General features: G+C 54.2%; 6 protein-coding genes across 6 annotated transcripts; 3 read left to right on the top strand and 3 right to left on the bottom strand.

Moving 5' to 3' along the window:
- Nucleotides 1–3,332: 3,332 nt before the first annotated feature.
- Nucleotides 3,333–5,099, top strand: BBK36DRAFT_1088022 (hypothetical protein; the record flags this gene model as incomplete). Its single annotated transcript, XM_024888981.1, has 2 exons — nt 3,333–3,404; nt 3,720–5,099. Coding segments are annotated over 2 exons (1,452 nt in total), but the record flags the coding sequence as incomplete, so codon positions are not given.
- A 1,179-nt stretch (nt 5,100–6,278) lies between these two features.
- BBK36DRAFT_1136448 (Cse1-domain-containing protein) lies at nt 6,279–10,086 on the bottom strand. The gene is given in 12 exon segments (XM_024892980.1): nt 6,279–6,336; nt 6,467–7,097; nt 7,156–7,459; nt 7,530–8,925; nt 9,008–9,178; nt 9,245–9,412; nt 9,511–9,655; nt 9,731–9,732; nt 9,775–9,873; nt 9,944–9,969; nt 9,982–10,057; nt 10,068–10,086. 8 exon segments carry the CDS (start codon nt 9,838–9,840, stop codon nt 6,470–6,472), a joined length of 2,880 nt encoding a protein of 959 aa, XP_024746213.1. The 5' UTR covers nt 9,841–9,873; nt 9,944–9,969; nt 9,982–10,057; nt 10,068–10,086; the 3' UTR covers nt 6,279–6,336; nt 6,467–6,469.
- A 1,579-nt stretch (nt 10,087–11,665) lies between these two features.
- BBK36DRAFT_1127785 (hypothetical protein) lies at nt 11,666–16,423 on the top strand (the record flags this gene model as incomplete). The annotated part of the gene is made up of 1 exon (XM_024891550.1): nt 11,666–16,423. One exon carries the CDS (start codon nt 11,666–11,668, stop codon nt 16,421–16,423), a length of 4,758 nt encoding a protein of 1,585 aa, XP_024746212.1.
- Nucleotides 16,424–17,627: 1,204 nt separating this feature from the next.
- BBK36DRAFT_1128306 (hypothetical protein) lies at nt 17,628–19,133 on the bottom strand (the record flags this gene model as incomplete). Its single annotated transcript, XM_024891600.1, has 1 exon — nt 17,628–19,133. The coding sequence occupies one exon, from the start codon at nt 19,131–19,133 to the stop codon at nt 17,628–17,630; it is 1,506 nt and encodes a 501-aa protein (XP_024746211.1).
- A 3,202-nt stretch (nt 19,134–22,335) lies between these two features.
- Nucleotides 22,336–24,849, top strand: BBK36DRAFT_1183824 (Mis6-domain-containing protein; the record flags this gene model as incomplete). Its single annotated transcript, XM_024896371.1, has 6 exons — nt 22,336–22,390; nt 22,455–22,902; nt 22,961–23,084; nt 23,142–23,312; nt 23,368–23,631; nt 23,899–24,849. 6 exons carry the CDS (start codon nt 22,336–22,338, stop codon nt 24,847–24,849), a joined length of 2,013 nt encoding a protein of 670 aa, XP_024746210.1.
- Nucleotides 24,850–25,303: 454 nt separating this feature from the next.
- BBK36DRAFT_1162670 (P-loop containing nucleoside triphosphate hydrolase protein) lies at nt 25,304–26,173 on the bottom strand (the record flags this gene model as incomplete). Its single annotated transcript, XM_024894463.1, has 1 exon — nt 25,304–26,173. The coding sequence occupies one exon, from the start codon at nt 26,171–26,173 to the stop codon at nt 25,304–25,306; it is 870 nt and encodes a 289-aa protein (XP_024746209.1).
- Nucleotides 26,174–26,892: the final 719 nt, after the last annotated feature.

Genomic DNA, 26,892 nt, shown 5'->3' with positions numbered 1-26,892 from the left:
TACATGCTGTCCATATCCCTGTGTGACGCTGGAAGTCTCGGAGAAGGGAGACACAACCATGTAAAACAACATGATATCCATTGTTGCTGGATGATTTGGACCGGGTTCACGTTGTAGACGTGGTTAAAGTTTCTGCGGTTCCTGGTTTTGCTATTAATCCATCGGCGTGCTTGATACTAGCAGGGGCTTTTCATCTCCTGCCTCTGCTGTATAAGGTAGACCGTTGATGTGTCACTTGGGTCTCGATTGGTAGTACTCTGCAGGAGGAATGTCTCTATCATGTGGCTGCTTGGTTCATGGCGGTAGCCTCCAGGTATGTACCTTGATACCGGGCTTATCGCAACCGCCGCTCTTTGTACGCGGCAAAAGCTAGCTTCGACTTCTTTCCCCTGCGCCGGCGAGAGCTTGACCAAGGACCGTTTACCGTGAAGAAGAAGAGCGTACGAAGTAGGTAAGGTTGTCGTTCGGATCGGTAGTCAGGTATGCTGCGTCCTCCGCACTCTGGACCGACAACTGCACGAGTAAAGTTTTGCGCTATCACTACCCACAAGACGGCGGCGACGGCCTACTCCATTCGGGGTGCACCCGTACCGCTAGCAGGAGCGATGGTCAAGACGGCTAGTGACGGACGCGGCCGTAGTGACGATCAGAAATCGGATGATGGGATATCCAAGCAGTTGTTGCACCTGCCGCGTTGAAGGGCTTGCTTCGGCGGCCGGGCGAATTCGAGAAAGAGATTTCTATCGTGGTGGTGTGGCCCTTTCTTTTGGTGTGTTGCCATGATGATACCACCCAAGTCAGCGGTGGCTTTCCCAGTCAGTTTTGTGCTGTCTGTTCCTGGCTCCCTGGCCCGAGGCTGGCCTGTTTTGACGACCAAGCGTTGAGACGCTATTCCATAGCCTTTGCTAGGAGAGAATTAAGGAGCCACTCCGCGCTCCCGTGGTCACACCCTTACTCGTAGCCTGGCGCTTTTGGTGGCAGCCCTGATCCCTGCTGCAGTCGGCCAGCCGAATCGACGGCAAACCAGATGTCGAGGCTGCTGAGCGTACCTGAAGCCCTGCATTGTCAGTGACCACATTCGTACAGAGGGCCACGTACAGGTCCTGCTCACCAATCCCGCCGGGTTTGACGCAGAGACATGTGTTTGCACAGCCTGTTGTGCATATCTGCAGCGGCAAGAGGATGGATGGAACGATTCGCGGCAGAGCAGCTTACTGCAATCACCTATGTACTAGGTAGTAGTACTAGTAGTCTGAGTCTGAGTGAGAGCCAACGTGCCCGCAAACATGACATGGCCGTGTCACGGAGCTCGAGGTAATCCCTTGTTCACGGCACCGGTAGCCGCTAGTATTTGTCAAGCTTCACATCGTGTCTGACTCTCGCTCTGACTGCCAACATCAGAGACAAAAAGCAAAACAGCTGAAGATGTCTGGGGATATCTGCCAGTGGGCGGAGAAACTTTTTCGAAGCTGATGGATTATGGAGTAGAATGTGATTACTGCTGGAGACTGCGGTGGGGAAAGGAGGACAGGTGGATGCTCCGCTACTCTGACGCAACTCTTGCCATTCAAAAGGCCAGCCCAGTCCACGGCTCTTTCCTCAGTTGATACAAGTACAGAACAGGAGAGCAGAGGAGAGAAGCCTTGAATGGACAGGCGGAGGACCGAGGAAGGCTCAACGGATGGAATTGGTCGCAGAAATGAAGGCGCACGCTTAGCACTGCTAAGGCGATACCTGCGCCTGCGGGTGCTCCATGTGGCGTCCCAAGTATCGTGGAGTATCTGCGTGCAATTGCTGTCAAGCGGGTGTACTTGAAGGCTACCGCATCGGATGCGCTATTGGCCCAGTGGCAAAGTACCGGCTCCATCTGGCACCTCTTTCCAAGGCATGACCGAGGACGCTGAGCCCGAATTGCTCCATTCCAGCGCTGGAGGCGGAGGTGAAATGAACTGCCTGGCGATAATGCCGTGGGCGGCAGTTGAAAGAATACACAATACCGATGCTGATAAGGAGAAGATACAATACTGCAGATATTGACCGTCAATCTCTATTATCAGTGCTAGTACCTTGTCCACCATTTCGGCATCAATCAAACAAACTCCATGTGCTCCGGTCCCAAGATTGGCAATAGCACGGAGGTAATGGAGCATCAGCCTCTCTCCGTCCCTCCTTATCCGACCCCACGGTCGCCGAGCTCGTAGCAGTTGTACTAGGTAGTAGTTGTTGTATGTACATATGTAGGTACAAGCAGTGCCTGGCATCCGTCCTTCCAACGGCAACATCCCAGCACTAAGAAGCTAATGCCACTTTGATCACGGGCGGTGGAGCTGCAATTTATCAGGAACCCTTGGAATGTCGCGTCCACGGCGTGGTCCACCAGCTCTCCGCTAGGCTGTTCTTTAGTCTTTAGGGGACAGCAGGGGGGGGATATCTTGGGGGGCGTGCGCCTCTAGCGTTGCCGGAGCGCTGCATGTATCCTGGCGTCGCTGCCCGTTACGACGAGACATGCCTTGCGTCCGCAGCTGGCGCCTTCTGGAAGTTGTGCGGCATCTTGGGCCTCCAGCCAGGTACATGGATCCGGTTGCGCCTCCCACGAGCCCAGGCGTCTGTGCTGGGCCGGTGGCGGCGCTCCGTCACTGCATCACCTTCTGTTGCGCTTCCATGGATTGCAGGCTGCGGTGGGCTGCACTTACAGCAGTGCGTTGTCCAGCGCCAGCGAAGGGTCCCAGGGCTCTGGGGGCTGCTCAGCGCCTGTTCCGCCCGCCTGAGTACCGGATCGTCGTCTGGAAACTCGGGTTTGGCAGCTAAACAGGAAGCTTCGTCCCCACCGTCTCCGGACAAGAACCAGCCCGGCCCTTGATTACCTCTGCTAGCACCTCCGACTAGTATTTCAGCTTTCGCTTCCTCCTCCCCCAGGCTCCATTCCGGTGAATCCCTCATTTCGCCGTTTCTGTTTTTCTCTTTGTTGAGATAATACCGACCTGTACATATTACGGCCTCGTTGCTGTCTCTTGACCCACTGCCGCCTGGTTCTCTCCTCGCTTTGCTGAAGCCTCGTACTCTCGCCCCGGACGGCCAGGCGAGGTAAATAAGATACCCAGAAAAAGAGGAGACAGCAAGATAGGAGACGGTCCCTCATTGTCCATCCTCCCATCGCCTCAAAGAGCGAGCGCAGAACCGCCTGGCCTGGACGCACATGTACTCGGTTGAGAGAGAGGCGGTTTCGTCTTTGCTCGTGTTTCTTCTCAGCATGTGCTGTTGACAGGGTCGACTAGAAATCCCGTCTCCCCCCTTCAGCGCCTTCAGGAGCCGCAGAATCGCAGCCACTCGCCATGGACTATCTTGACGGCCTCCTTCTTGTTCCTCCGGACCGAAACCACATCCTCGCCAAAGCGCAATGGAAGGTAGGTTTTGGTGCTGACGTTGCTGCCAACGCAGCTCCCTACTCTCCCGAGCGAGGCATCATCTAATTCGCCTCCTCCTTTGCAGACTCGATATGTTTTCGTCGGCAGACGGACTGCGCCAAGCACAAACAAGCAGAAAGACCGGCAGAGCGCCATTGGTGCGAGGTCCGCTGATACGAAGCCTCTGACCAAGGTGTATACCGACGAGTATTGCCTCTCTGTCTACAAGGCCAAGGTAAGTCGTGATGCGCTTGGCTCCTGCTCTACCCCTCGCATGGCACAAATGATCTCTAACAGGATATCACCATAATACAGGAAGACATGGAACCCGCTTACCAATGGCCCACGAGCTGCGTCATTGACTGTCAAGTCCAGATGCTTGCCTACCGAAAGCAAGGGCCTATCCAGCCGACGCTCGTCGTCACCATAAGCGACAAGGAGCGAAAGCGTCGCTCCAGTCGATCTGTGGGGTTAATGGCGAGCAAAGACGCTGGGACCAGCACTCTGTGGTTTCGAACGCCGCCCGACGACCACCACAGCAGCCTTCACGACTGGGCTTCGTTTATCCTGTCCAAGAAGAACCCTATTACCGCGGCGGACGGAAGCACCACGCCGGTATTCTCGAGCCCCTTCAGCCCCCGAAGCCGCGAGGCTCCAGAGTACTTCCCCCCAAGACCCGACAGCGGAAACCAGGCGAGCAGCAGCCGGCCAGATGCGCGCGCTCTACAGCACAAAACCTCCAGCGCTACGTACTCGACGGGCCCTCGCGAGCGGCCGGCCACGTTCAGCTCTGACTCGCCGAGCCTGCGATCCAAGCGAAGCGACATCTCCTCGCCGTCCAGCATCAGCCAGCACCCCATGCAGAAGGCATTCGCGGTTCCGGGTCCGATATATACTGGGCCTATGCACGGCGATTCGGGGCTGCCTCCCATCAGAGACTCAATCTACCAGGGAGAGCTGATTGAGGGGTGGACGGCGGCCCAAGGGCGGTCATCTACCTTGAGCTCACCTACACGCGGCCCCGAGCCATTGGGCTCACCGATGGAGGCGCCCTTAGGCTTTGACGTCCACGCGCCGCCCGCCCCTGGCGAGACGATTCTCGACAGGGCCTTCCAGCTGGGCCATATTCCGTGGGCTGGATCAAACGTTCCTGGCCAGGAGACGTTCAGCTCCATCGCTCGCTTCGATGCCCTCATGCACGAAGTAGAAGACAAGCGCAAGCAAAGAGAGGCCACTCGGCGCGAGGAACGGGCGGCTATGCGCAATACGTATAATCCCAAAGCGACGCCGCTTGAGCTTCCTGACGATTTTGATTCTGATGAAAGTGCGCATTCTGCGGATGAGCAAGATCATGGCTACGACAGAAGCCCCATCATCTCCCCCTCTGCCCAACGAGCATTGGCGTTCATTGCAAATAGGCATGGGGATACACCTCGGGAACCTGGATCACGCCGTCCCACGATATCTAGGACTCATCTAAGCTACCATGCGGGTACGGTGCCTCCGCCGCCGCTGCCGCTGCCGACTTCTCAGTCTCCTCCTTCTCGGCCGCATACGGCCCACGCCAAAAGCCGCCTCAATCCCTCGCAGAGAACCCAGAGCACGCCTCACCTGAATCCAGATTCTGCCAGCAGGAGCGGCGAAAGCGGGTTCGCGCAAGACGATGCGGGCAGTCGGCGATCTGGCTCCAGCTCCAAAAGGTTGAGTTTCTCGGACTTCACCAGGCGGCTCTCGAGCACCAGCAGCTTACTGGTAGTTCAGACCAACACCAGCGGAGACAGCCGTCGAGGGAGCGTGGAGACGGATCTCCACCCCCTCAGCGCTCGACGGCCGGATGTGAGCCATCGGGATACTGTGCCTCCGCCCAGGAGTCGGGAATGGCAGAAGCAGGATCGACAGTGCCACTGGCGCAACAGCGTTGGCGTGGTTGGTCCCGAAGGCGGATTCCTCTGAGTCCTATCAAGGTGCAATTGTTTTTCGATTGTCATTTCCACCACCACTTCTATCATCTACTCTTTGTCCGCAACGAAGCATCGTCGAGACAGCTTTGCAACGCAAGCAGGCCGGGCCGAATGCTTGAGCGAGAACTTCTTTACAACTAATACGATATGCATGACGAACATATTATCACCACATACATCTTTTATTGGCATCGCTACGACGCATATGACGGGGCCTTCTTCTTTAGCCTTAGCATGACTCCGGCGTTGGTTTTCAATTTATCTTGGTGGAGTGTAACTTTTTTCATTCTTGACTTTCTCTTCTCCCCTTTTCTCGCCCTTCTTTCATCTCTTGCCATTTTCCTTCTTTGTGTCTGGGCACAAAAAGCAACCAACAATTCTTTGAACAAAAGGGCCGTTCATTTCGTGGATGTTGGGATGAGAAATGTTAGATATTCTATTTCTTTCTTTTCTTTTCTTTTCTTTCTTTCTTTGTAACCCCTTTTTTTCTGCTAAAACAGGTCGCCATCTGGGCGCAGGGGAGAAACATTTTTTCTATTGAAGTGACGATGAAGCGAGCATATCTGGTTTTTGAGTACGCGATTCCCCCCACCCCTCCAATACCTTTTTGAGGTTTTGGATGATAGAAGGGACATTTTTGGATAGCTTCTTGTACAAATATATATTGAACCATTGTCGAGTACTCTCTAGACTTGACCAAAAATCTTTGCGCAAAGGCGTGTGGTCCTTGATCTGGGTGATTTAAGGTATGCTTTCGTTATTTTGATGCGCAAGGGAGTTGTTCCTTGCTAGCCTACATACTTATCTACTAAGGTAAGGCATTCCACACAATATCTACCTTACTTCTGTTGGTGCCTTGCCCCTTGAACTCTTTTTGATGTCCATGATCGATGAGGTAGCACTATCCTTACCAAGGGCCTCATCTCCGGCACCGACCCTGACCCTTATTATACCTACCCCACCTTTACCTTTTCTGCTTCATGATATATCCCATCACGGTTGCCCGGCATGGGGCCTTTGTTGTCCTTCCATAGTGCACACCTGTCTCTCACCCACTCACTCTCTCTCTCTCTCTTCCTCCTTCTCCCAATTTATCTTCTGAAATTATCGAATGTACTGGGCAATGGCCTCCTGAAGCTCGGGCGTAAGGCGCTGAGAAATGAAGCCCTCGATGGCGCCTCCGTGCCTCTGGTTGGCCCCAACCATGTACTCCTTGACCCAGGCCGGCACGTTCTGCACCTCGGGGAAGTCGTCTCGCGCGACGGGCTTGCACGTGTTGAGGGCCGTAAACGTCAGGCCGAATCCTATGTCGTCTGGTGAGTTCTCCGTAATAATCTCATCTCCGACACCAGCAGCGACACTCGGGGGGTTCGCCAGCAAAGTGAGAAGGATCCTGCACGTATTTGCCCAGCCCTTGGCGAACTTCTGGGCAAACACCTGGGAGTCGCAGAGTGTCTTGGTCAAAGACACTACGGCAGCCTTTCGGTCAACTGGTCTTGCCAGCTTGTCCGTCTCTTGCAGGATGAACGGAGGATACACCTGAGCAAAGACCTTCTCGTCTACCTTGTCAGAGTGCTTGACAAAGTAATCCGTTCCGTAGCCAGCCTCCAGCTTTCCGCCAACAAGGTGGAAGAACCGAACAAAGCGGATTTTGAAAGAATCGGCGGGAGATCCTTGCAGCTTGGTGAAGATGAGCGTAAGAATGGTGTCGAAGTAGGGATCGAGAGCCGAGCTACCGAGACAGACGTTAGTATACCAGGTGTGAAAGCTCCATCAAGGGTTCAACTCACGGATCAAAAGAGTTGACAATCGCCTCGAGAACGTCAAAAGCATAAAGCTCGGACTTCTTTCCACTCAACAGCCGCTGGAAAATTCCTAGGACGGCCTCTAGCTGGTTCTCCGCAACAATGGTCTTCGAGACCCTGGGAATAAGCGAGGACAGCAGCCGTGTGCAGGCGGGAATGTTGCCTCTGGTCTCCCACAGAGACGGCTGCAGCAGGGGGCCAAGAAGCGCAGTGTAGTTGTCGGAGACGGTATCTGCTGGGCTAGACTCGAGGAGTTGCGCCAAAATTTGGAAAATGTACGGAATAAACTCTGTCGAGGCAATGCTGCTGTTAGAAGGAAGACGGACAGTATGAGAATCGTTGTTCATAGAGGAGCTTACCGGTAACGTCGTCGACCAAGATCTGATGCGCAGGCTCCCATAGCTTCTGGTTGATGGCAGCCGCATGCGTCGCAGCGCAGTATCGCACCAGGGCGCCCAGAGCCTCGAAGTGATAATAGTAGAACCGAGGGTTGCTTGGGTTGGACTTCATGACATTTGTGATGAGGATGAGGTGCGTCAGGATGGTATCGAGCCAAGGGCTCGCTCCGTCCTTGATGACGATGAGGATTCTCATCACACATCGCATCAAGAATTCGTTCTCCTGCAGCTTGGGCGCGCTGGTATCTCGTTCTATGAGCTTGAAAAGGTGAGTGAGCAGATCCTTTGCAAAGGGTTCTATGTCTGCACGAGAAAACATGGGCGTGCCCGCATCATCCGTCAGGTACAGCACACGTTCTACAGCAATGGCTGCATAGGTATAAACAACGTAGTTGGATGAGTTCAGGTTCTGAATCAAGGGGCCAATGGCCACCTTCCACTGCTCCTTGGACAGCTGGCTGCGGAATGTGTAGAGAAACTTGATAGCGTCAACCTTGGAGATGGGCTCGATTCCTTCACCGTTGACCAGATCAGACGCAATATGGCGTTCGAAGAAATCGACCACATTGACAAGTGGGTTGACGGTCTTGACGCCCTGAGCCTGGGTGACCGCACCCTTAGCGGCGATTGAGAGGAACAGGTAGATGGCGGTATCCTTGGCCTTCCAGTCCGACTTGCCCTGCGTAAGATAGTGGTTGATGTACCGGGAGACAGAAGTGGTGACAGGACCCTCGAATTTCTCCTGCAGACTGCGGAGGAAGTCGGTAGCCGATCTGCGTCGAGAGCCGGAATCGGATCCCTCGAGGTCCCGGCGAATATACTCGATCGGCTCATCCTCAAACATTTCGATGTCGGACTCCCTGAGAGCAACATTGGGCAGAATGACCTTTTCGACGATTTCGGTGAGGACAGACTCGCTGTTGAAGAGCTCCGAGTGCTCCCGAGTGGCCGCGACTGCCGCCAAGAAGTGCAATGACTTGCTCACAAGGTTGTCATACTTGGTCTCGGAGCCAATGGACGACACCAGGCTCCAGGTGCTTGTGATAAAGGGCTTGCAGTATTGGGAGAAGTCGGCATCGTACTTGAAGGTATAGAGCTCGAGGAAATCGCAAATGTCAGCCTTGACAGTATCAACGATGCTGACTTCGGTATCGTCGTCGGTGTCCAGGATGGGATTCGAGTAGTTGAGGTATTTGTGAAGCAACTCGGAGATGCTAGCAAGGTTGTCTTCAAAGATGGGAGGCAGGTCGTGGCAGGACAGGTCGAACATGATCTTCAGCTGCAGGCTAAGAGTCTCGAACCAGCCGTGGAGAAGGGCCTTGTCTTGGCCAAGCTCGGAGATTTTACTATCGGTGGTCTACCGCCATGAGCGCTCTAGGATTAGCATCGAGACTCAAGGGCCAGGGGGACGAAGAAGATGAAGTGGGTGCTGCGCTTACCGCCAACAGCTGGAAGAATGGAGCGCCGAATGTGTTGACGACATGATTGATCTCCGTATACAGGCCAGCGGTTCCCATCAACGGCCTCCAGCGAACAAAGATGGAATGCGCTACCTCCAGTACACCGATGTTGACCTTGGGGTCCGAGGCAGAGAAGCGGCTGACAAGGTCCTAGCAGGCATGCCGTCAGTATCGACCAAATTCGCAGAACCCAGAGGGGCGGCGGTTCGTAGCTACCTGGGTAAGAGTATCCCATCGCTCCCAGAAGTCTGAATCGGCAATGATGCTGACAGCTTCACCCAGCTGGCTCTGAATGTTGGCAGGAGAAGCAATCATCAGCCCAATGAGGCGGTCCTTGATCGTCTGGACCTCGTCCAGTGGGATCTTGTAGTTTCCGTCCGCGTCCTGCGTGCGCCAGCTTTAGCATCTCGGAGGCAGTAGTCGTTCGGAGACGGGTCGTCGCGGGCCATCTCCGCGGCGCGGCGCGCGGCATCGCCACTTACCACATAGTTGAGTCGGATGAAGTTCTTAAAGGCCAAGGCAGCACTTAGCCGGGTGTTGGCGGGGAGGGAGTCGGAGGCGACGATGGTGAGCAGGGCCAGAGAGTACTGAGGCTTGCTGGCCTCCTGCTTGAGGGCAGCCTCGGCTGGCGTTGTTTGGCGCCGGTCAGCATAAAGTGTCTCTCGACAGACGCGTTCTGCGGCCTCTGATTCTGGCGGCGCGTCCGCAGAAGAGGCGGGGCATTGGAGGAGCAGCGACATACCTGTGCGATGCTGGGCAGGATCGAGCGTTGCCTGGAGCAGCTGCGCAATGTGGCCAACATCGGCCGACATGGTGACTTGTTTCGCGTTGGATGCGAGGGGAGGACGGGGGCAATGATTAGAGTACGTAGAAGGGGGACAGGAATGAGGACAGGGGGAGGCAGATTCAACGTGGTGATGATGAGCTGTTTGGTGTTTGTAATGGGGCGGGAATGTTTTGTTTCCTCTGGAGACAAGCCGAACTTTTTCTGGTGGTTGCCTCGCTGCTGGCTAGCGGACCTGGCAAGGCAAGGCAAGGCTCTGGTGGGGGAGAGCTTTTGTCACTCGTCTCCAGCTGCTTCTACAGCTTCGAGGACGGCGGGGTTGTGGGTGCATGTAGCGGGCCAGCGCAGGCTGTATGGCGAGGTACACGAGCAAACGGGTACGCGTATGGGTGACAGACGGCAAGGAATCAAGGATCCGCAGCCGCAACTTGGATTGGATGAGCGAACAGTACATACAGTGATGAGAACAAAGTGGACATTGCAGCTCTAGTAGACGTTCAGGCAGAGCTTCAGTTCGTTGCTGGTGCCTGTCTTCACTTGTGGTGCCTCGGTACCTCCAAGCACTCCCGATAAGGTACCTGGTCACCTCAGCTCTCCATGACTGCCGTCAAGGCCCTCCAATACATGGAGACCAATATCGATGTTGCGGGTAGCTGCCGCCAAATCGATACACGCCTGCATCAGGTAACGATACACTGCCAAGTCTTTGCAGCCGGCTTACGATATTGGCAATGCCATCTCAACCCATAATGTACTTTCCAGGTGTTCTACTGGATCAAAGCCACCCGTCCCTTTCAGCTTTCAGCATTGGATTCCTGGGGCCAGACAGTTCAATACGCTGCAGTCTGGTGTGGCTGTCACTGTAACGGCCCGGCTGAACCGCCGTCTAGTGGCGCTTTCTAGGCGCTCCAGCTGCCTGTAGCTTCGTCAATGAGCTCGGCCAAGACGTTGCAGCTGCCCTCAGCATGTGCCTTGGGTAAGTACCTGTACCTACAGCAGCCACCCAAAGGCCGCGGCCCGTGCGCTGAGACAAAGTCAAGGGCACATGGGCGGCAGGACAAGGACTTGGAAGAAAAAAAAAAAAGAAAAAAGTCAAAAAACTGCCTTACCTAAGGCCTCCTGAGCAAATGAGACGCCGTCCTCCCTCCGTCATGCTGCATCCTGGACGACCTGCTCTACTCCAATAGATTTCCTCTGCCTGCACCTCGGACAGCAAAATAAACCACAAAACCCTGCAAATCCCTTCGCCAGCGACCATCACGGCTCCTCACCAGATGCGCCGCTGCTCAGTGTCCACCCCGACCTCGACTCTCCAGCCGATGACCGATCCGGGCGTCCTTGACCACAGCTGATAGCGGCTCCTCTTGGTGTGCCTATCAATCCAACCACAGCACAGCTTCTTCTCCCTGCGTCGCCTGCGAGACTTTGCCTGCAAACCGCCCGTGCAATTTTCTGCACTGTCCCACCACCCTCAACCCTTTTCTGCCTTCGGATCAGCTCTTTCCGCACCTCTGCTGCCGTCGCCGACGTGGTTCTGGGCTCCTCTCCGCACCCGCACACGTCCCTTGATGTCCAGTCTCGTGTCCAGTCCCGGATACATGGTCCCTGAGGAGTGAGTCGACTCTCGATACTCTCTGCAACAAGTGCGCCTACCCACTATATCATATCTTGCTCCGGTTGCGTGACCACCTCCAGCGTCTGCCATCTGCCGGCGACCCCAGCAAAGCGCTCGTCTGGTGGCCTTTGTTCTTCCACATCCACCCACTGCTTCTTCAGCGCTTCGCCAGCTCGTACTTACATGCGAGTCATAGTTCCTCTTCGCACCCAAAGCCCAGACCTTGCAAGTCGAGCACATGTCCCCGCAGCCTGGAGATGATGTTTCGTCGCCGGACTCGATACGCCCCAGCGGCCTCGCCAGCGTCTTCCGGGGCCTGACCAGCTCCAAGTCCTCGATCAAGTCTCCGCCGCCGCTCTCGTCGTCGGCCGCGGCGCTCCCGAGAACCGACTTCATCAATGCCACGCCCATCAGCTCTCGCGGCCTCTCTGCGAACCACATGGACGCCTTCGAGCAGTTGAGAAACGGCACCCCAGCCGAGCGGATCGCGGCGGCCAACACGCTCAAGTTCGCCATCACGGAATATCCGCTCAACCCCGTTCTGGACATATGGTACGCCGCCAAGGACCTGATCGAACCAAGCAAGCCGACGGCGATGCGGCAGGCCGGCTGGGAGCTTCTGACCGAGTGTGTCAAGCATTCTTCCTCGACAGATCTGGAGCGAAAAGAGTACTTCCAGACAATAGCCGCGCCGGCTCATCCCGACGACTTCCATTTGCAGCTTGCTGCGCTGGTGGACCTCACTCATCGCGGCCGCATACTCGCCGGGTTCGACTATGAGCTGCTTCCCCTGCTCACAAAGTGGCTCCAAGAAGCATACAATGCCGCACGTGCTGCTCGGAAGGCCTCGCAGGCCACTCGTGGGCAGAGGACCTCCAAGAACAAGGCCGCCGCAACAGGAGAGGACCAGAACTTTGCGCAGCTCTTTGCCTTCATCATGGATGTCATCAAGTTCAACTTCAATACTGCAGATCAAAACTCCATCACAGGCTTGATCGATCGTCTACTCGGCATCTGCATGAGTACCAGTGTGGAAGAGGATTTGCGTTCTTGTATATCCGCCATTGATGCCATCGTCACGTTTGGCTCTGTCCCAACGAGCAGACTGAAGAGCACCATCCAGGTTCTCAGTTCCATCTTTTGTCTGGTCCATAGCCTCCACAAAGAGTCGTGGCACACCCTGGCGAACCTCTGCAAATCCCACAATGGCCAAGCAGCAGTCCGGATCCTGCTCGATGTTCTGCGCAATCCGTCCCTGGACGAAGTCAGCAACAAGGATATGGGTCGCGATATCAGGGGCGCGCTTGCTGTCCTACAAAAGCTGCTTTCCAAGACGACTGAAAAGGGCTATCCTACGGTTCCATATGCCCTGTTGGTGGATGGCTTAGCAAACACCCTCAAGATCTCAAGCTCGCCAAGGATCTACCATGCGATTCTTCAACTCATCAACTCGCTGTTCAACGACGGAAACGGGCAGCTACATCGCTTGGTCCTCGACGAGGACTGGTCAGTCCCGCTAGAGACGGCCGCGGAATGCTATCGCAGGATCCAAGAAAACCCCGATCCGATCGCGGGTACCCGGGCAAGGGACGATTCCATGGATGACAACATTAAACACGAGCTGCAGCTGCTCATCGCTCGGCTAGACCAGCTGGTGACGCAAAAGTCGGGCGATTTTGTTCCTCGGCAGACCGTCATCAAGTTCTTCACCGACGTGCATCGACTCCTCCCCGATACCACGGCTCGTACCGTGCTCGACTACTTCCAGGAGTTTCGATGCTGCTCCCCATCAGATCTTCGGTGGGAGGAGAACCTGACGCTGGTGCTAGATGGGTTTTTCAGAAACCGGAGCCGTTCTTCAGAGACGCGGCTACGTGCCCTGCAGACGATGATGGATGCTTACGAGATCGTTGACTTGGTGGGCGACGGCGATGAGCAAGACTTTATCCCTCGCCTTGCCAAGAGCATTCTCCAGGATGTCACCGAGGAAGTCGACGTCCTGGTCTTGGACGCCATCATCTCGTTCATGACCTCGGTAGTCGTTGCATGTGATATAGACCTCTTTGACTTTGTTATCAACGCTTTGCGAGTAATTGTGGTCAGCGACCGTCTGAAGTCGCCCATTACATCGCCCACATCGCCGTTAGCGGTCTCGATCCCACAGGTCAGCGGTGTTGAGACCACGGAACCGGCGCCAGTAGAGCAGTCGCCCTCCAACGTCGTCACCCGGGGATACGTCCGGATGTTCATGCGACTCATGAACTTCCACAACGACAAGAGCGTGAAGCTCTTCAATGTGCTCGTCAGCATCGCAAAGCTGGATCATTGCGAAGTAGATGCTCGGTTGACAGCGATGAAGCTGCTCTTCAGGCTCCGTGCCGACTGGGCGGATCGTGTCTTCATCACCAACAATCTGGACGCCATGTCTACCGCCACTACTCTGCTTCGCACTGAGGGCTCGCTCGCGAAGAAGCAGGCCGAGGAAGCCGCAAGTACGGCTCGTCTGTCCAGAGTAGAAGGTGGCTTTCAGTCTCGCACGGCAACACGTGGAGTATCTATGGGCCAGGGCCGGGCTGGGCAGCGACAAGGCTATATGTGGAAATACCCCGACCCAAACGCACTGCCTGACGCTATCCCGTCCATGATTAGCCCGGTTCTCAGATCCCATCTTCACAAGGAAGACGGGGCAGAAGGTCAGGAGCAGGCAGCCGAGCTGGCACAATATCAGCCTTGCGCTCTCGATCTCTCGGCCTGGCTGGACACTGTATTGAGCATGCTCCAAGGATGCGACTGGGAGATATACAGCTTTGTCTTGGTACATCTGCCGTCGCAGCTGAGCAACCATGCCATTTTCCGGGATGCGATACCGCAGATACAGGAGCTTCGCAGGGTGATTTGCGAACAGATTCGGCTCAATAGTTTCCAAGAGCCCCCCAATGCCCTAGGGCTTCGCCGAGCTGACATAGCGATTTGTCTTTACCACAGCTTGACCATGATCCTCAGCTATCACGAGCATTTCCAAAAGGCCGAGGAGGATGAGATCGTGAAGATGTTTGTTCATGGGATATCTACTTGGGAAAGAGCAGCCAAATGCTGCATACACGCCCTGTCGATATGTTGCCATGAGCTGCCTCTGTCAACGAGCAGATCGCTGATCCAGATGCTCAACCAGATGGCGGCAATTATCACGCAGCCCTTCGTCTCAGTCCATATCCTGGAGTTCCTTGCCTGCCTGAGTCGATTGCACAACGTGTATGTCAACTTCAGGGAGGATGAGTTCAGGATAGTCTTCGCCATCTGCTTCCGTTACCTGGAATATGCCAAAGACAAGAGACAGGTTCAGCGTAGTGCCCACTCGAGCGAGCTGCCGACGCCTGTTGCTTCATCGGTACAGTCTCCATCGGAACTCTCCCAGCCGCCTCCGACAGATGATCTGCCGCAATATGTCCACGCCCTGGCCTACCATGTCATCTTGTTTTGGTTCCTGGCGCTCAAGTTGCCTGATCGCGCCAACCATGTCAGCTGGATCGTCAAGAAGCTATTCGCGGACTCGGATAGTCTCACTCAGGGCCCAGACGACCACGCCGTTACGTCAATCGACTTTATGCAGAGGGTCACTTATGCCGACGTCGACGAATCAGCAGAAGACCCGTATTTCACAGAGGACCGCTTTGGTGACATAGCTGTGAAGCGATGGCTGGTTGGCAACAGCATCGTCACCGTCAAGCAGGCCACCGTGTCTGGGTGGGCTCAGATTATCAAGAGACAGCCGTCAGGCACCTCGGCGTACACGGTTCGCGAGTCGTATCGGCCTCCTCCTCCTCATCAAGTAGAGAATCACGTCGACATTACAAGAGAGGGCCAACCCACGTCCAACCTGATACTTCCCAGTCATCTGCTGATACAACTCATGTCCCCTATCCCGCAGACGCACGACTCCGCAAGGCCCATCCCCTTGCCGGACGATGAAGTAACGGGTAGAACCATCAGGGTCTTTGATCGCCTATCCAGTCTGGACGGACACAAGGTCGGCGTTATTTACATTGGCGAAGGCCAGACCGAAGAGGCAGAAATCTTGGCCAACGTGTCGGGGAGCAGCGACTATATTGAATTCCTCAACAACCTGGGAACTTTGACTAAGCTCAAGGGGGCAAACTTCAACACGCAGGGCTTGGATCGCGAACATGACACCGACGGACAGTATACGTTCTGCTGGAGAGACAGAGTGACTGAAATCGTCTTCCATGTCACAACGCAAATGCCGACGAATCTTGAACGGGACCCGCACTGCATAGCCAAGAAGCGACACATTGGCAATGACTTTGTCAACATCATCTTCAACGACTCTGGCCTCCCTTTCAAGTTCGACACTTTCCCTAGTCAGTTCAACTGTGTCAACATTGTCATAACGCCCGCATCACCGGCTTCGTTCCTGGCCACCAGAGAGGCAAACCCGGAGCAAGCACACAAGAAGAAGTTCTACACGGTGCAAGTGATGAGCAAGCCGGGCTTCCCCGCAATCTCGCCAGCATCCGACACCAAGATGGTCTCACTCAAGGCTCTGCCCGCCTTCATCCGGCTTCTCGCCCTGAATGCGTCCGTGTTTGCCCATGTGTGGCACAACCGCGAGGGCGGCGAGCACATCAGCTCCTGGAGCGGCCGTCTTCGCGAGATCAAGCGCCTGCGAGAGAAGCACGGGCCGAAAGCTGGTTCCGTGTCGTTGACTTCACCCCCGACACTCCTCACCACTGCCACACCGGTCCAGTCGCCGCCGCTGCAGCCATTCCAGGACTTAGCTCAGCAGGGAGGGAGCAGTGTCCGGGATAGTTTCAACAGCTTGCGTAGAACGAGCGTGGCCACATTCTTCACCAACACGAGTGAGCAGACGTCTCATCGATCGTCGATATTGTCTACGGCGCCGACAAATGACACTGAGGTTGGGATGAATGGGCTGGACTCGCTTGTTGAGGCGGTTGACTTTTCCAAATGGGGGTGAATGGGCGGACTGTACATTTGCCATGTTGACCACCTTCTCGAACAATGAACAAATAATAAGGAGAGAAAAGATGGCCACTACAAGGAAGATTGAGAAAGATCTCACAATATAGAAGAGAACAAACAAACAAACAAACAAACCAAAAAAAAAGCAAAAAAGGAGGGAATCCGGCTGGGCTACACGTGTCTGTTACAATAAGGTAGGCGCGAGCCATCATGTACTCGTATAAGCTTCTTTTTTTCTTCCTCGTCTTCTTTTCTTTTCTTTTGCCGTTTTTTTCTCAAGTTCTTTCTTGCTTCATCACACATGGTCAGCGGACGTTTGACATCTAAGGAATTGTTTCTGTACTTTTGGGTTTGGGCAGGCAAGATGGGGCGTTGATATCCTTATATGTGCGTGTGAGAGAGAGAGGGGGAAGTGAGGGAGGGGAAATCTATCTGGGTCAAAAGTTGTTGCTCTTTCTCTTCCTTTGCCTGCTTTTCGTCTTTGTTGTTGTTGTCGTTTTCTGACTGGTTGGGTTTTCGTCTGTTGTCGACTTCCCCTCCTCATATATGGTAGTTACAAATATACACAATATATACCCATACTTGGCTTCTCATCACACCCTTTTAATGCTTCACTTGGGCAATGCTTCACATATCCACCTGAGCAACTTGACGGATTTCATTGACAAGATTGTATTGAACTGCTGGTCCATCTTTATCCCAGCCCGATATTCAACATGTGGGCCATTGGGTCCATTTACCCCTATTCCTCCCACACAAGCGATACGCAAAACCACTTCCACCTCTTCCGCTTGTCCACTCCTCCGCTCAAGACAAATCCCATATCGCCGTATCCAAGCAAAGTGGCAGCTGTAGCAGTACGTAATGAAACATCGTAACTACAATTGAGCAAGCCCCCCTACTGCGACATCTCTCGCCAAACGGGTCTATATTCCGCCCACTTCTGGAAACCTGCCATATTGAACACCCGGTGTTAGGATTAGAATCCGGAACAGCTGAGGATACGATGCAATTTTTCATCTTTGGGCTGTGGCTCAGAACTCACCTAGCGACACAAACACATGGTCTCCGACGGAAACTCCGTCCACGAACATGCCGGTCATCCCTTTGCCGCTCAGGGTCTGGTAGCATGCGTAGAGCAAGCAAGCCAAGATTGTATCCCGTGAGCCGTCTTGGTCTGTGCCGTAGCCCATCAGTAATCAATAAAAGGATACGCGAATTTCATATCTGTTTTCGCTTTGCAAAAAGGGAGGGAAAGGGGAGTGGAAAGAGAGCTGACCTCGAATACAAATGCATGTTACTCCTCCAACATTGCTATTCAGAGATCCCGGCCACGGAATGTCGGCTGCTGCCGGACTCTGCTGGCCAGGGACAAACGTGATGGCCGTTGCTACTATTGTAGCATTGTCAAAGGCAACGACGATATCGCTAATATACTCACTGTTCACAGTCCGAGCGTACTGATCGTACCAGCCGAAGCCGTGGCTAGATGTCGCCGGCGGGCGATTCTCAAGGCCCAGCACATGGTGCGCATCCGCCTCGTGGCACAGTCGAAATCCTAGGCCAGAGTAGGGAATTACGACGCCTGTCAAGTCCGTAAAGCGAAGAATCCAGTCAGTGACAAGGCTACCCTGCCCCCCATACCCTTGCGCGTCGACTGGCCAGCCTCTTCTTGCGAACCACTGACTTGCATCAGCCATATCAGCGGTCAAACCACTGAACAGCCGAGGAAAAGTTGTTCCTAGGTGTAGCCTCTGCACGCCTCTGACCCTATGGAGCTTGTTCATTGCAGTATCATGAAGGGAAGAGCCAATTCCCTGGCCTCGGTACTCAGCTCGCACGATGATGGCCGCGATGGACCCTATCAGAGCAACGTCGGAGCTGTCGGCAAAGGTAGCATAGGCTGCACAGAAGCCAACAAGCGACCCTCCCGTCGGCTCCCGCACGATGTAATGCAATGCGTAGCCATCTCTTTTCAGGACAGACCCGAGAGTAGACGCACTTAGATGGAACTGTTGAGGGAGACACGCTTCCCAAAGGGCGCATGTTTCCGCCAAGTCTCGCTCGGCAACCCAGGGCCGAACTGACCACGCAGGCTCAGGTTCGGATGCATCTGGGGCGGGCATGCCGGTAACTACAGGCACTGTTGGCCTCGAACCGCCATCCAGGAGCAGGGCTGCTGCAACTAGCAGATCAGCATTCGTGTATCCGGTGATGTGCACCAAAGTCCGAAACTGCGTGCTAGAGATGTTTCGACCTGCCAAATCACAGCAGATCAGGGTAATGAGTGGCCTTGATTCACATATCCGCGCCACGAGTTCAGCAAATCCCAACTGTAGCGGGCCGTCAGTGTCGGCCAAGTGGGTGATGACGAAGATCACAGCCCTCGCCCTCTTGATGAAGGCCACATGGACGCCCGTAATCCCTTGATTCTTGGTATAAGGAACATGGCGTACTGGAATATTTCGGCCAGAGATGGATTGTCCGAGTATCTCAAACGGATCTCTGTCATCTGTGGGATTGTTTCCCACCGGTGGTACCACGACAGGGGTCAAGAGAAGGAGAGGCTTGTCTCTGGTGGGAATCTGATCGAGGGGGACACAATTTTGGTAATCCCACATAACCGTAGCGACAGGTCTCTCTGGATTTTCTGAGGGGTAAAGGCTGGTTGTGTTTCCCGCGGGCCAGTATGCTCCGGTAGACATGATGTTTCCTACAGCATAGTGCCCTTGGAGGCGGCGATGAAAGAATTCTGGCGGTTGTATAGCTCTTGACAAAAGCCCTTGGGTGTTGTGGATGCGAATCTGTAGATTGCTCGCCTTGAATTGCGCCGAGCTCGACTAAAGAATCAAGAAATGTGTAGAAGCTTCCGCCACTCTCGCGATGTGACGACGCTTGAAGGGTTTTCGACAGCTCCCCAACTCCCCCGGCTGTTATGAGCTGTTCACAATCAGTGCCCTTAGCAGAAGAGCTCGATCCACAAACAGTGATCAGAGCAATGGTGCTGGACAGTGCAGTCTTTCGCGAGGGAGCTGTGATGGCGTCCAATATTCCTCGCCAAGTCTTTTCATACGGTATCAGCTGAAAAAGAACCCGCACCGCTAAGCTCCCACAGAGGGCGGCGACATATGTGCTATGCATTGTAACATAGCCCTAATCGTGTCTTGTTTGATTGGGTCAAGCAAGGGGTTGGGGGACAATTCAATGGGCTGCGAAAAGCTTCGCATGGCAAGGGGTGAGGAAGTGTAAGGATCAACTTCACGTGGGGGTTCGTGGGATTGGCTGTAGACATGATCAAACATTCGGTATGCCCAGGGCGTGGCAAGCAAACAAATGCCCGGCCCACCCTTGACCAAGATGTCTGACCATGGGGGATCAAAGGAGATGGGGGCTAGCCCGGGGACGGCTGCCGAAGGATGCAGTCCCTCAAGCTGGGCAATTAGCTGCTTCGCTGGCACTATGGCAAGCAATGATGGGCGCCTTGGAAGGAAACTTGAGGCCAAATTGAGGTGTGGCGAAGGTACGAGATGCTCTGCATACACTGGCCAATGAGTAGACGCCTTTATGCAAGCAGGGCGACCAGCTGTAGGATTGGGCCAAAAGATATTGCCCTCACAGCAGGTGCAGGCAAGGTGTCGGCCGTAGAGTGTCTGCTTCGTGGACTATGTACCTGTATGCAGGTTGCCAAGTGTAGTAGAGCTGTGGGATGCCAGACAATGAGAATCCTGGCCAAGGCGGTGATTGAGGTGGTCTGCATGTTGCCACTTGGGTAGGAATATCAAAACGGATTGGTCCGAAGGAAAAGAAAGTACACTCGGCAAGCACCATGTCTCGATTCTCTGAGGGCACATAGAAGAGGTTCCTTTCGGACGCTGTTGATACCTGTGATATGGTCCGCATCCACCTGTATGCAACTTTGTGTGGTCAAGGAACTGCCCAACAGCCACTGAGCAGTCAATGGTAGTCGTCCCCCACAGAAGATCCATCTGAACTGTGCAGGTTCAAGTTGAGGCAACGGAGTGTCTGTCCGAATAGACCACGGTTGCCGGATGCAGCGTGGACGGCCCCGGTTGGTAGGCAGGTGAGGCTTTTGCCATGATCAGCCCGCCAGTCCAGTCAGATGAAGGCATACGACACCAGGCCCAATAGACAGATGAGATGGTTTCTGATTGGTATATTGGCCCGGAAGAAGGCGGTGTCCACATGTGATTCGACTCGGACAGTCGTATGGAAGAGCAATTGCGAGATCGTATCGGGCCTAGCGCTGGCCCAATATGCCGGACTGATGGGGCCGGCAGACGGGAAGGGCGGGAGATGTCAAGGATCGACAAGAAGCCGAAAGTCGCTGAGCTTTGTCGTAGTAGTAGCGCGTTTCCGTTCTAGTACATGCCACGCAGGTGTCGCCGGTCGAGTCAGCGGTGGAGTTTGAGGCGAAAGGCGGAGAGTCAGGATGTCGAGATGATGGGTGAAGAGAAGGAAGTTGGAAGATTAGGCTGTGAGAATTTCTGTTTGGTGTTTTGAAAGCTGCAGCCTACAATGGAAGTCCCTACCTACCTCGTGCCTTCCAGGCATGGAGAGCACCTTCCGAGCACCTATCATACAACAACGACCGAGGCAAGTGCAACCGCCTCCAAATTTATGACCACTGTTTCTTCATAGGGTAATGATGGCAAGTGTGTAATACATGTAAAGAAGACACACTCCATCCAGCTTCCTGTGCACGATGCCAAGAATTTGGGCAATAGTCCCTGAAATGCACCTGGTAGTACTTCTTTAGTACCGTGCTTGCAACCTCCACTCGGTGAACGAGGCAGACAAACAAAGTTCGAGCCTTAATCAGCCTGCAAATTGATATATAATTATAGCAATCAGGCACTGAAGTGGTTCCTTGCTCCTAAGGAATACATGTACGGAGCACCGATTTCAGGCATTGATCTCTGCCGGTGATTGCCACAGGTGTCTATGTAGACACCTGTGGGACATTTACGTGCGACGACTGCGGAAACGGTACCTGCAGTAGCCCAACAATGCAGTGCCAGCGGCTGCCACGTCGAGATCTTCCAGCGCCTCGTGACGCTCAGTCGTATTCTGCCCAGATTTCATACAGATTTGACCGGTGAGGGCATGCGAGTCGCCTATTCTGTCATGTCTTGCATATTCAACATTTGCTTTTATGGAGCTTCGGGGAGCGATGCCGGGACACTTACGGCTTAACAAAGGATATACTGTGCGAGATTCGAGATCTGCACCGGGTACAGACAAGTACCTACCCGGCGATCCTTGAAAATGTGCTACCCAACAGCCGCCAGCTTGTATCTCAGCGTACCTCAGCCTTTAGCGCCCTTGCTAGCTGACGAGCTCGTCACAGCGCGACTCCAAACTCGAAGCTCTGTAATGACTTTGCTCAAGCTCAATCATTCCTTTTCTCTCTCATACCGTTTTCACACTGATATCCTCCTTGTTCTCCAATTGGGCAGGATTGGGCGCATATCCTCTCCAACAGCTATCAGCTGGCGTGGGAACCCTTCGCGCTAATAACCACCACCCCCACAAACCACTGCCGGCAGCATCTGTAGGTGAAGAACCCAACGGGGAGACTCGTCCAAACGACGCCATCACCATCTCTCACTGGCCATAAATCAGGCCCAACGTCCGGCAGCGGAGCGCATCAGACGTGGCAATTGTCTCATCACCGGACTATGGGAAGCATCTCCACCGAATACGACAGTTAGAGCATAAGGACCTGAAGCCGGCACCTGCACCGCGCTTCTTTCGGATTTGTTTTTCTCAACAACAGACGCGCCATCGCCGTGGTCTCAGTCCGATCGGCCTCTTGCTGTACATATCCATTAGTACCCATATCCGTGCTCGATTCGCCGCCTCCTCGGTGTATTAGTTGCCGGCGATATGTCGCCGTCTGCAGCTGAGGAGATTGACGCACTCATCCAAGATGTGGCTGCAGGTGAGTGGTTCAAACCCTCCCACTCCTCGAGCGTAGGCGCCCACTGACTTGCTCGTACGCATAGCTTCCAAGCTACCAGCCAAATCTCGGGGGGCAAATATCAAGCCCACAGTAGCAAGCCTGGCGTCTCTGGCCTACGAGAACGGCTTGCTTCCGACTGCGCTTGACGAGCTTGTAGGCCTGCTGGTTACGCCCAGTCACCTCGACCAGGCCAGTCTAAATGCTATAGCCAGGAATCTGTATCCCGTCGCCAGAGTATCACGCGATGTTGTCGTCCGTATTATCGGCGCTCTCGGCCATGGAACGCTCAAGCCTTCGCTCACCATTCAGGTAGCTCTTTTGAAATGGCTCATCATGGTCCACCACGTTTTAGAGACCCCGGCTGTGCTTGCCCAGGCTTATGGGGTTCTCTTCAACTTGCTTGATACGGCGGCGATTAGACCGAATGTTTGCCATCTATTAGCACTGATTACGCGGAGAAAGCATGTCAAACCGTTTAGAATTCAAGCTCTGTGAGTGCCCCATTTCCGATGGCTACTCTACAATTCTGGCAACTGACGCCAGTTACAGATTAACTCTGTCACGGCAAACGGCGAATGATCCGTATCTGATCGGCCTTCTGAGAGTCTTCAAAGATTACTATCCCGAGATTATATTGGGTGAGTTAGTCCGTGGCAAGGCTTCGGCATTCAAGGTGAGAATGTTGTTATGTATTGAGGTTAGAAAGCTATTGGTATTGACACGGCTCTAGCACCCGGATGTTGCCTGGAAGGAAAGGCTTCAGGAAATCCAGGAGGCGTATGCTTCACAAGCGGAGAAGAACACACGCGGAGCCCTTGATGGATTCCAAGTCAATCGTGCCACGGGGCGTGGCCAAAGGAATAGAGTTGTGCCATCTGTACACACGTCTCATGTCACTGAGGTAATATGGTCAGCCTTCAGAAACCAGCCTAGCTGTATGCTAATCTTGTTTCCAGAACGCGATCACTCTGGAAGAAATCGAGAATGTCACCGGCTTTGTTCAGAAAATGGACAGGATAGAGCTGCCAAATCAGCTCGTGGCTGTTCTTGCAGACCCTTTGCTTCAGAAACTCTTACTCTTACGCCCCAGCGCGGAAGCTTATCAGCGGATAGCCAACTGGCTGAGCTCGGTTTTGCAGAATGTCCTCGAGGGGGATGCCGACGAGGCCACACTATGGGAAGTCTTGGACGTCGTGCGAGAGTTTGTTGTGCAGAGTAAAGTGAGTTGGCATCGAGTGGCAGCAGGTGCTCTTTGCCTAAGACTGACTTGAACGAATGATATAGTCTATACCCCCCATTCTCCTCGAATTCTTTGCGCGTTTTCTTCAACAGTGGAACGGGTCCGGCCAGCGTGGTCATATCTTGCAAATTTTGTCATATGCCCCCCTAGTCGAGTTTCAAGGCAAGTATTCGCTTTCTTATCGCATTTGAGGCCGTCCTTTGGGGAAACTAACCGTCTATAAGAGCTCTATGAACACATATTACAGCCATTGGAGGCAGCTGTCCTAGACAATACGCCCGGCTCTCAAGTTGAAGTATTAACACTGTACACTCACATACTGCATCATTGGATTGCCGTATCACAATCCAGCGATGCAATCCCGGCCCACGCAGATACGAGCCTGAGGGCGCTGATACGCCACACCGGACAGCTCAGCCTTACACTTCTACAGACGTCTCCAACGGAATCGGTGGACATGGCCATCATTGAATTCTACGAGCAGGCAGTCCGCCTTGTCAACGACGAAAGATTGAAGGACTACATACGGATTGAACTCCCACCCTCTGAGCTCATCTACATCTTCTTGTTCAGTGGTTCCGTGGCGACGGTATCACGCCTGTGCGACATCTTGGCGTGCTACAAGAAGGGCTTTGAGATGGCCATGTCGACCAAGGCGAGGAACGATGGCTCCAGTAGGATCGATGCCCTCTCCTATGACCGAGCCTACGTCAATCTGTACAACGGCTATCTCATGGACATTTGCAACTGTTTCTGGAGAAGCCGAGCGTTTAGCGATGCGGATACCAACTCGCACGGCTGCATGATGCCGCGGCCTGCTGTCTCCAAGCTCACTTCGTACGTGGTGTCGGTGGACAAGACCTTTTCACTTGCTTCACTGTTTTCCCTGTCGTACTCACCGGTGCTTTGCCTCCAGAGCATCCAGTCTGTGCGAGACTTGGAGGACGCTGCTATTGCGAGCGACAGCTCCATTCGGACAAGGCATGCCGGGCCCGTGACGCAGACCAGCCTCACGAAACTGGCTGCTGCGGGGGGCATACAGCTCGCATGGCAAGAGTATCGCATCGAGGTCTTGAGATCACTTGCGGAAAAGAATCTCGGCGGCATTGCCGAGCTGCTGAAGAACACAATGACAGTACTGAAGAAGTCAATGGACGCAACGCCGCGAGCGCGGGCCAAGATGCTTCATGCTCTCTGATGGCGCAGAGGAAAAAATGATGCTATTGCAACATATGGCGACTATGTATACCGAGTCCAGTTGAAGCGGACCAGCTGCCTATATCCCGTCGGTTGAAATCCAGGGTATCATGAATGAAACAAAACAAGAGGAAGGAAAGAAACCGTGCTGCATCCCACGTGTCCACCAGAATATCATCTATGGGTGTTGAAAGGAACAAACGAGACCCGAAATCCCGGGTGTGAAGGCAGAGTTGAGGCCTGCTCATCCACCCAAAAGCCAACGCCAATGCACCGTTGAATGCTGTGCTCCCCAACCGTCCGTGATGTGAGATGTCCATCTTATGCGTCAACTCATAAGCCGTTGAAGGCGTCCATGCCGAAATGAAATACCCCGTTTCTCCTCCACCGCGGCCCGAGTGAATGGGAGTGAAGAAGAAAAGAAAACAGAATTCAAGAGACGAACTAGCACACTCCTAATTCTCTCTTTGCTTGGACTCATCGCCATAACCACCAATCTTGATGCCGCCAAAGCCATACGTCTTGCCTTCGGGGGCAATGTTGGCCTGGCTTCTTGGCCCTCTCGCCTTGAGATCTTCCCTCAGCCAGCCCATGACCAGCTCTCCGAGGCGGCTGTTGCCGGTAGGGCCGACAGTGGCATCAATGGACCGCAGCATGTTGTCGGCCGTGTCCCACTCCTTGACGGTGCCGACATGCATGTGGACGAGATGCGTCGGCCAACCGGCCAGGTTGTCCAGGATGTGGGTAGCGTAGACAATGGTGCACTCGCGGTTCTCGGTCTCGCGCTTGAGCCAAGCGAGGAACTCGTAGCGGCTGAGAACATCCAGGTCGACGGTGATTTCGTCGAGGAAGAGGACGGTCCAGGGCCGCAAGAGGCCCATGGCCAGCTGGACTCTGCGGCGCTCACCGTCGGACACGGCGTGCATGCGCCAGTTGATGTCAATGTCGAGCATCTCGACGAGCTCGTCGCGGCGGTCGGGATAGGCGTCGCCGCCGACGGAGCGCAGCAGCTCCATGACGCCAATGTCGTTGCGGACGATGGGGTTGAGCACCCACTCGAGGCCGAGGTAGGTGACGCCCTCGAGGCCCTCCTTGAAGGGGTCGACGCCGCAGATGGAGATTGCGTCGCCGGGGGCCAGGCGCTTGCCGGCGAGCAGGCGGAGGAGCGTGGTCTTGCCGGCGCCGTTGGCCCCGATGAGGAGGGTGCGGGAGCGGGGGGGCAGGTCGAGGGAGATGTTGCGGACGCCGGTGGAGAAGTCGGGGAACGTGTAGGAGAGGTTCTTGACGACGATTCGGGGAGGGGATTGGGGTTGTTTGGAGGTCATTTTGGCGGTTGTGTGAGTTTACTGGTAGTAGTATATAAGTTCCGGAGAGGGATGAGGTGGGTTGTGAGAGAAGTTGTAATGAGTTGTGAAAGACTAGATGAGATGTGTTGAGAGACAGGATCACAGTCAAGTCGAGTTGAGAATGGAAGTGGGCAAGCCGGACTTCTTTTATGCTTATTTAAACGTTGGGAGGAGTTTCTACTAGGGCTTCCATCGGATGTCTCATTGCAGCATCACGGGCCCCGCCGGCGGAGTTTTCTAGCGTTAAAGCAGAGGCAATCCGTCATTACATGTATGTATTTCTCGGCCCTCTCAAGCTTTACATCATCGGATGTTTTTGACGTAGGATTTCAGAGACGTCGATGGCTTTTTATTTTCTTCGTCCAACGTGGGGGGTGTTTTCATACCTTTAGATCAACATACTTGGGTAAATTTGATTATTGTGTCAAGTAAGTAGTAAATAGATCAAGTTCTGTTCTCAAGCGCAGAGTCCGGAGTCCGAAACACGCCGTCTTTGAGAGCCCTACAGTTGCAGTGCAACTACGGCTCTTCAGCAGGGTCTTTGGATACCTAAGGTACATGTAAGCATCTGGCTGTTCAAGTTTAGCGGTCATTTAGAGCCCATGTTCGGCGTGTAATGGGGCACTTTAACTGCCAGAGACGGCACAAAGTACACGCATGTACTCCTTGCGTCAGTTCCTGGTACCAGCTCGAGATAT

Source organism: Trichoderma citrinoviride (genome assembly GCF_003025115.1).
Source record: "Trichoderma citrinoviride strain TUCIM 6016 unplaced genomic scaffold BBK36scaffold_15, whole genome shotgun sequence".
NCBI classification, from domain to species: Eukaryota; Fungi; Ascomycota; class Sordariomycetes; order Hypocreales; family Hypocreaceae; genus Trichoderma; species Trichoderma citrinoviride.
The sequence above is the reverse complement of the archived record's forward strand: the minus strand, read 5'-3'. Positions and strand labels throughout refer to the sequence as shown.

Excerpts from the sequence above, each read along its gene's own strand:
- BBK36DRAFT_1136448 (XM_024892980.1), bottom strand. The coding sequence starts at position 9,840 with ATGTCGGCCGATGTTGGCCACATTGCGCAGCTGCTCCAGGCAACGCTC. Across the intron at positions 9,413-9,510 it reads TCATCCGACTCAACTATGTG|GACGCGGACGGAAACTACAA; the intron begins GTAAGTGGCGAT and ends TGGCGCACGCAG. Across the intron at positions 7,460-7,529 it reads CTTGGTCGACGACGTTACCG|AGTTTATTCCGTACATTTTC; the intron begins GTAAGCTCCTCT and ends TTGCCTCGACAG.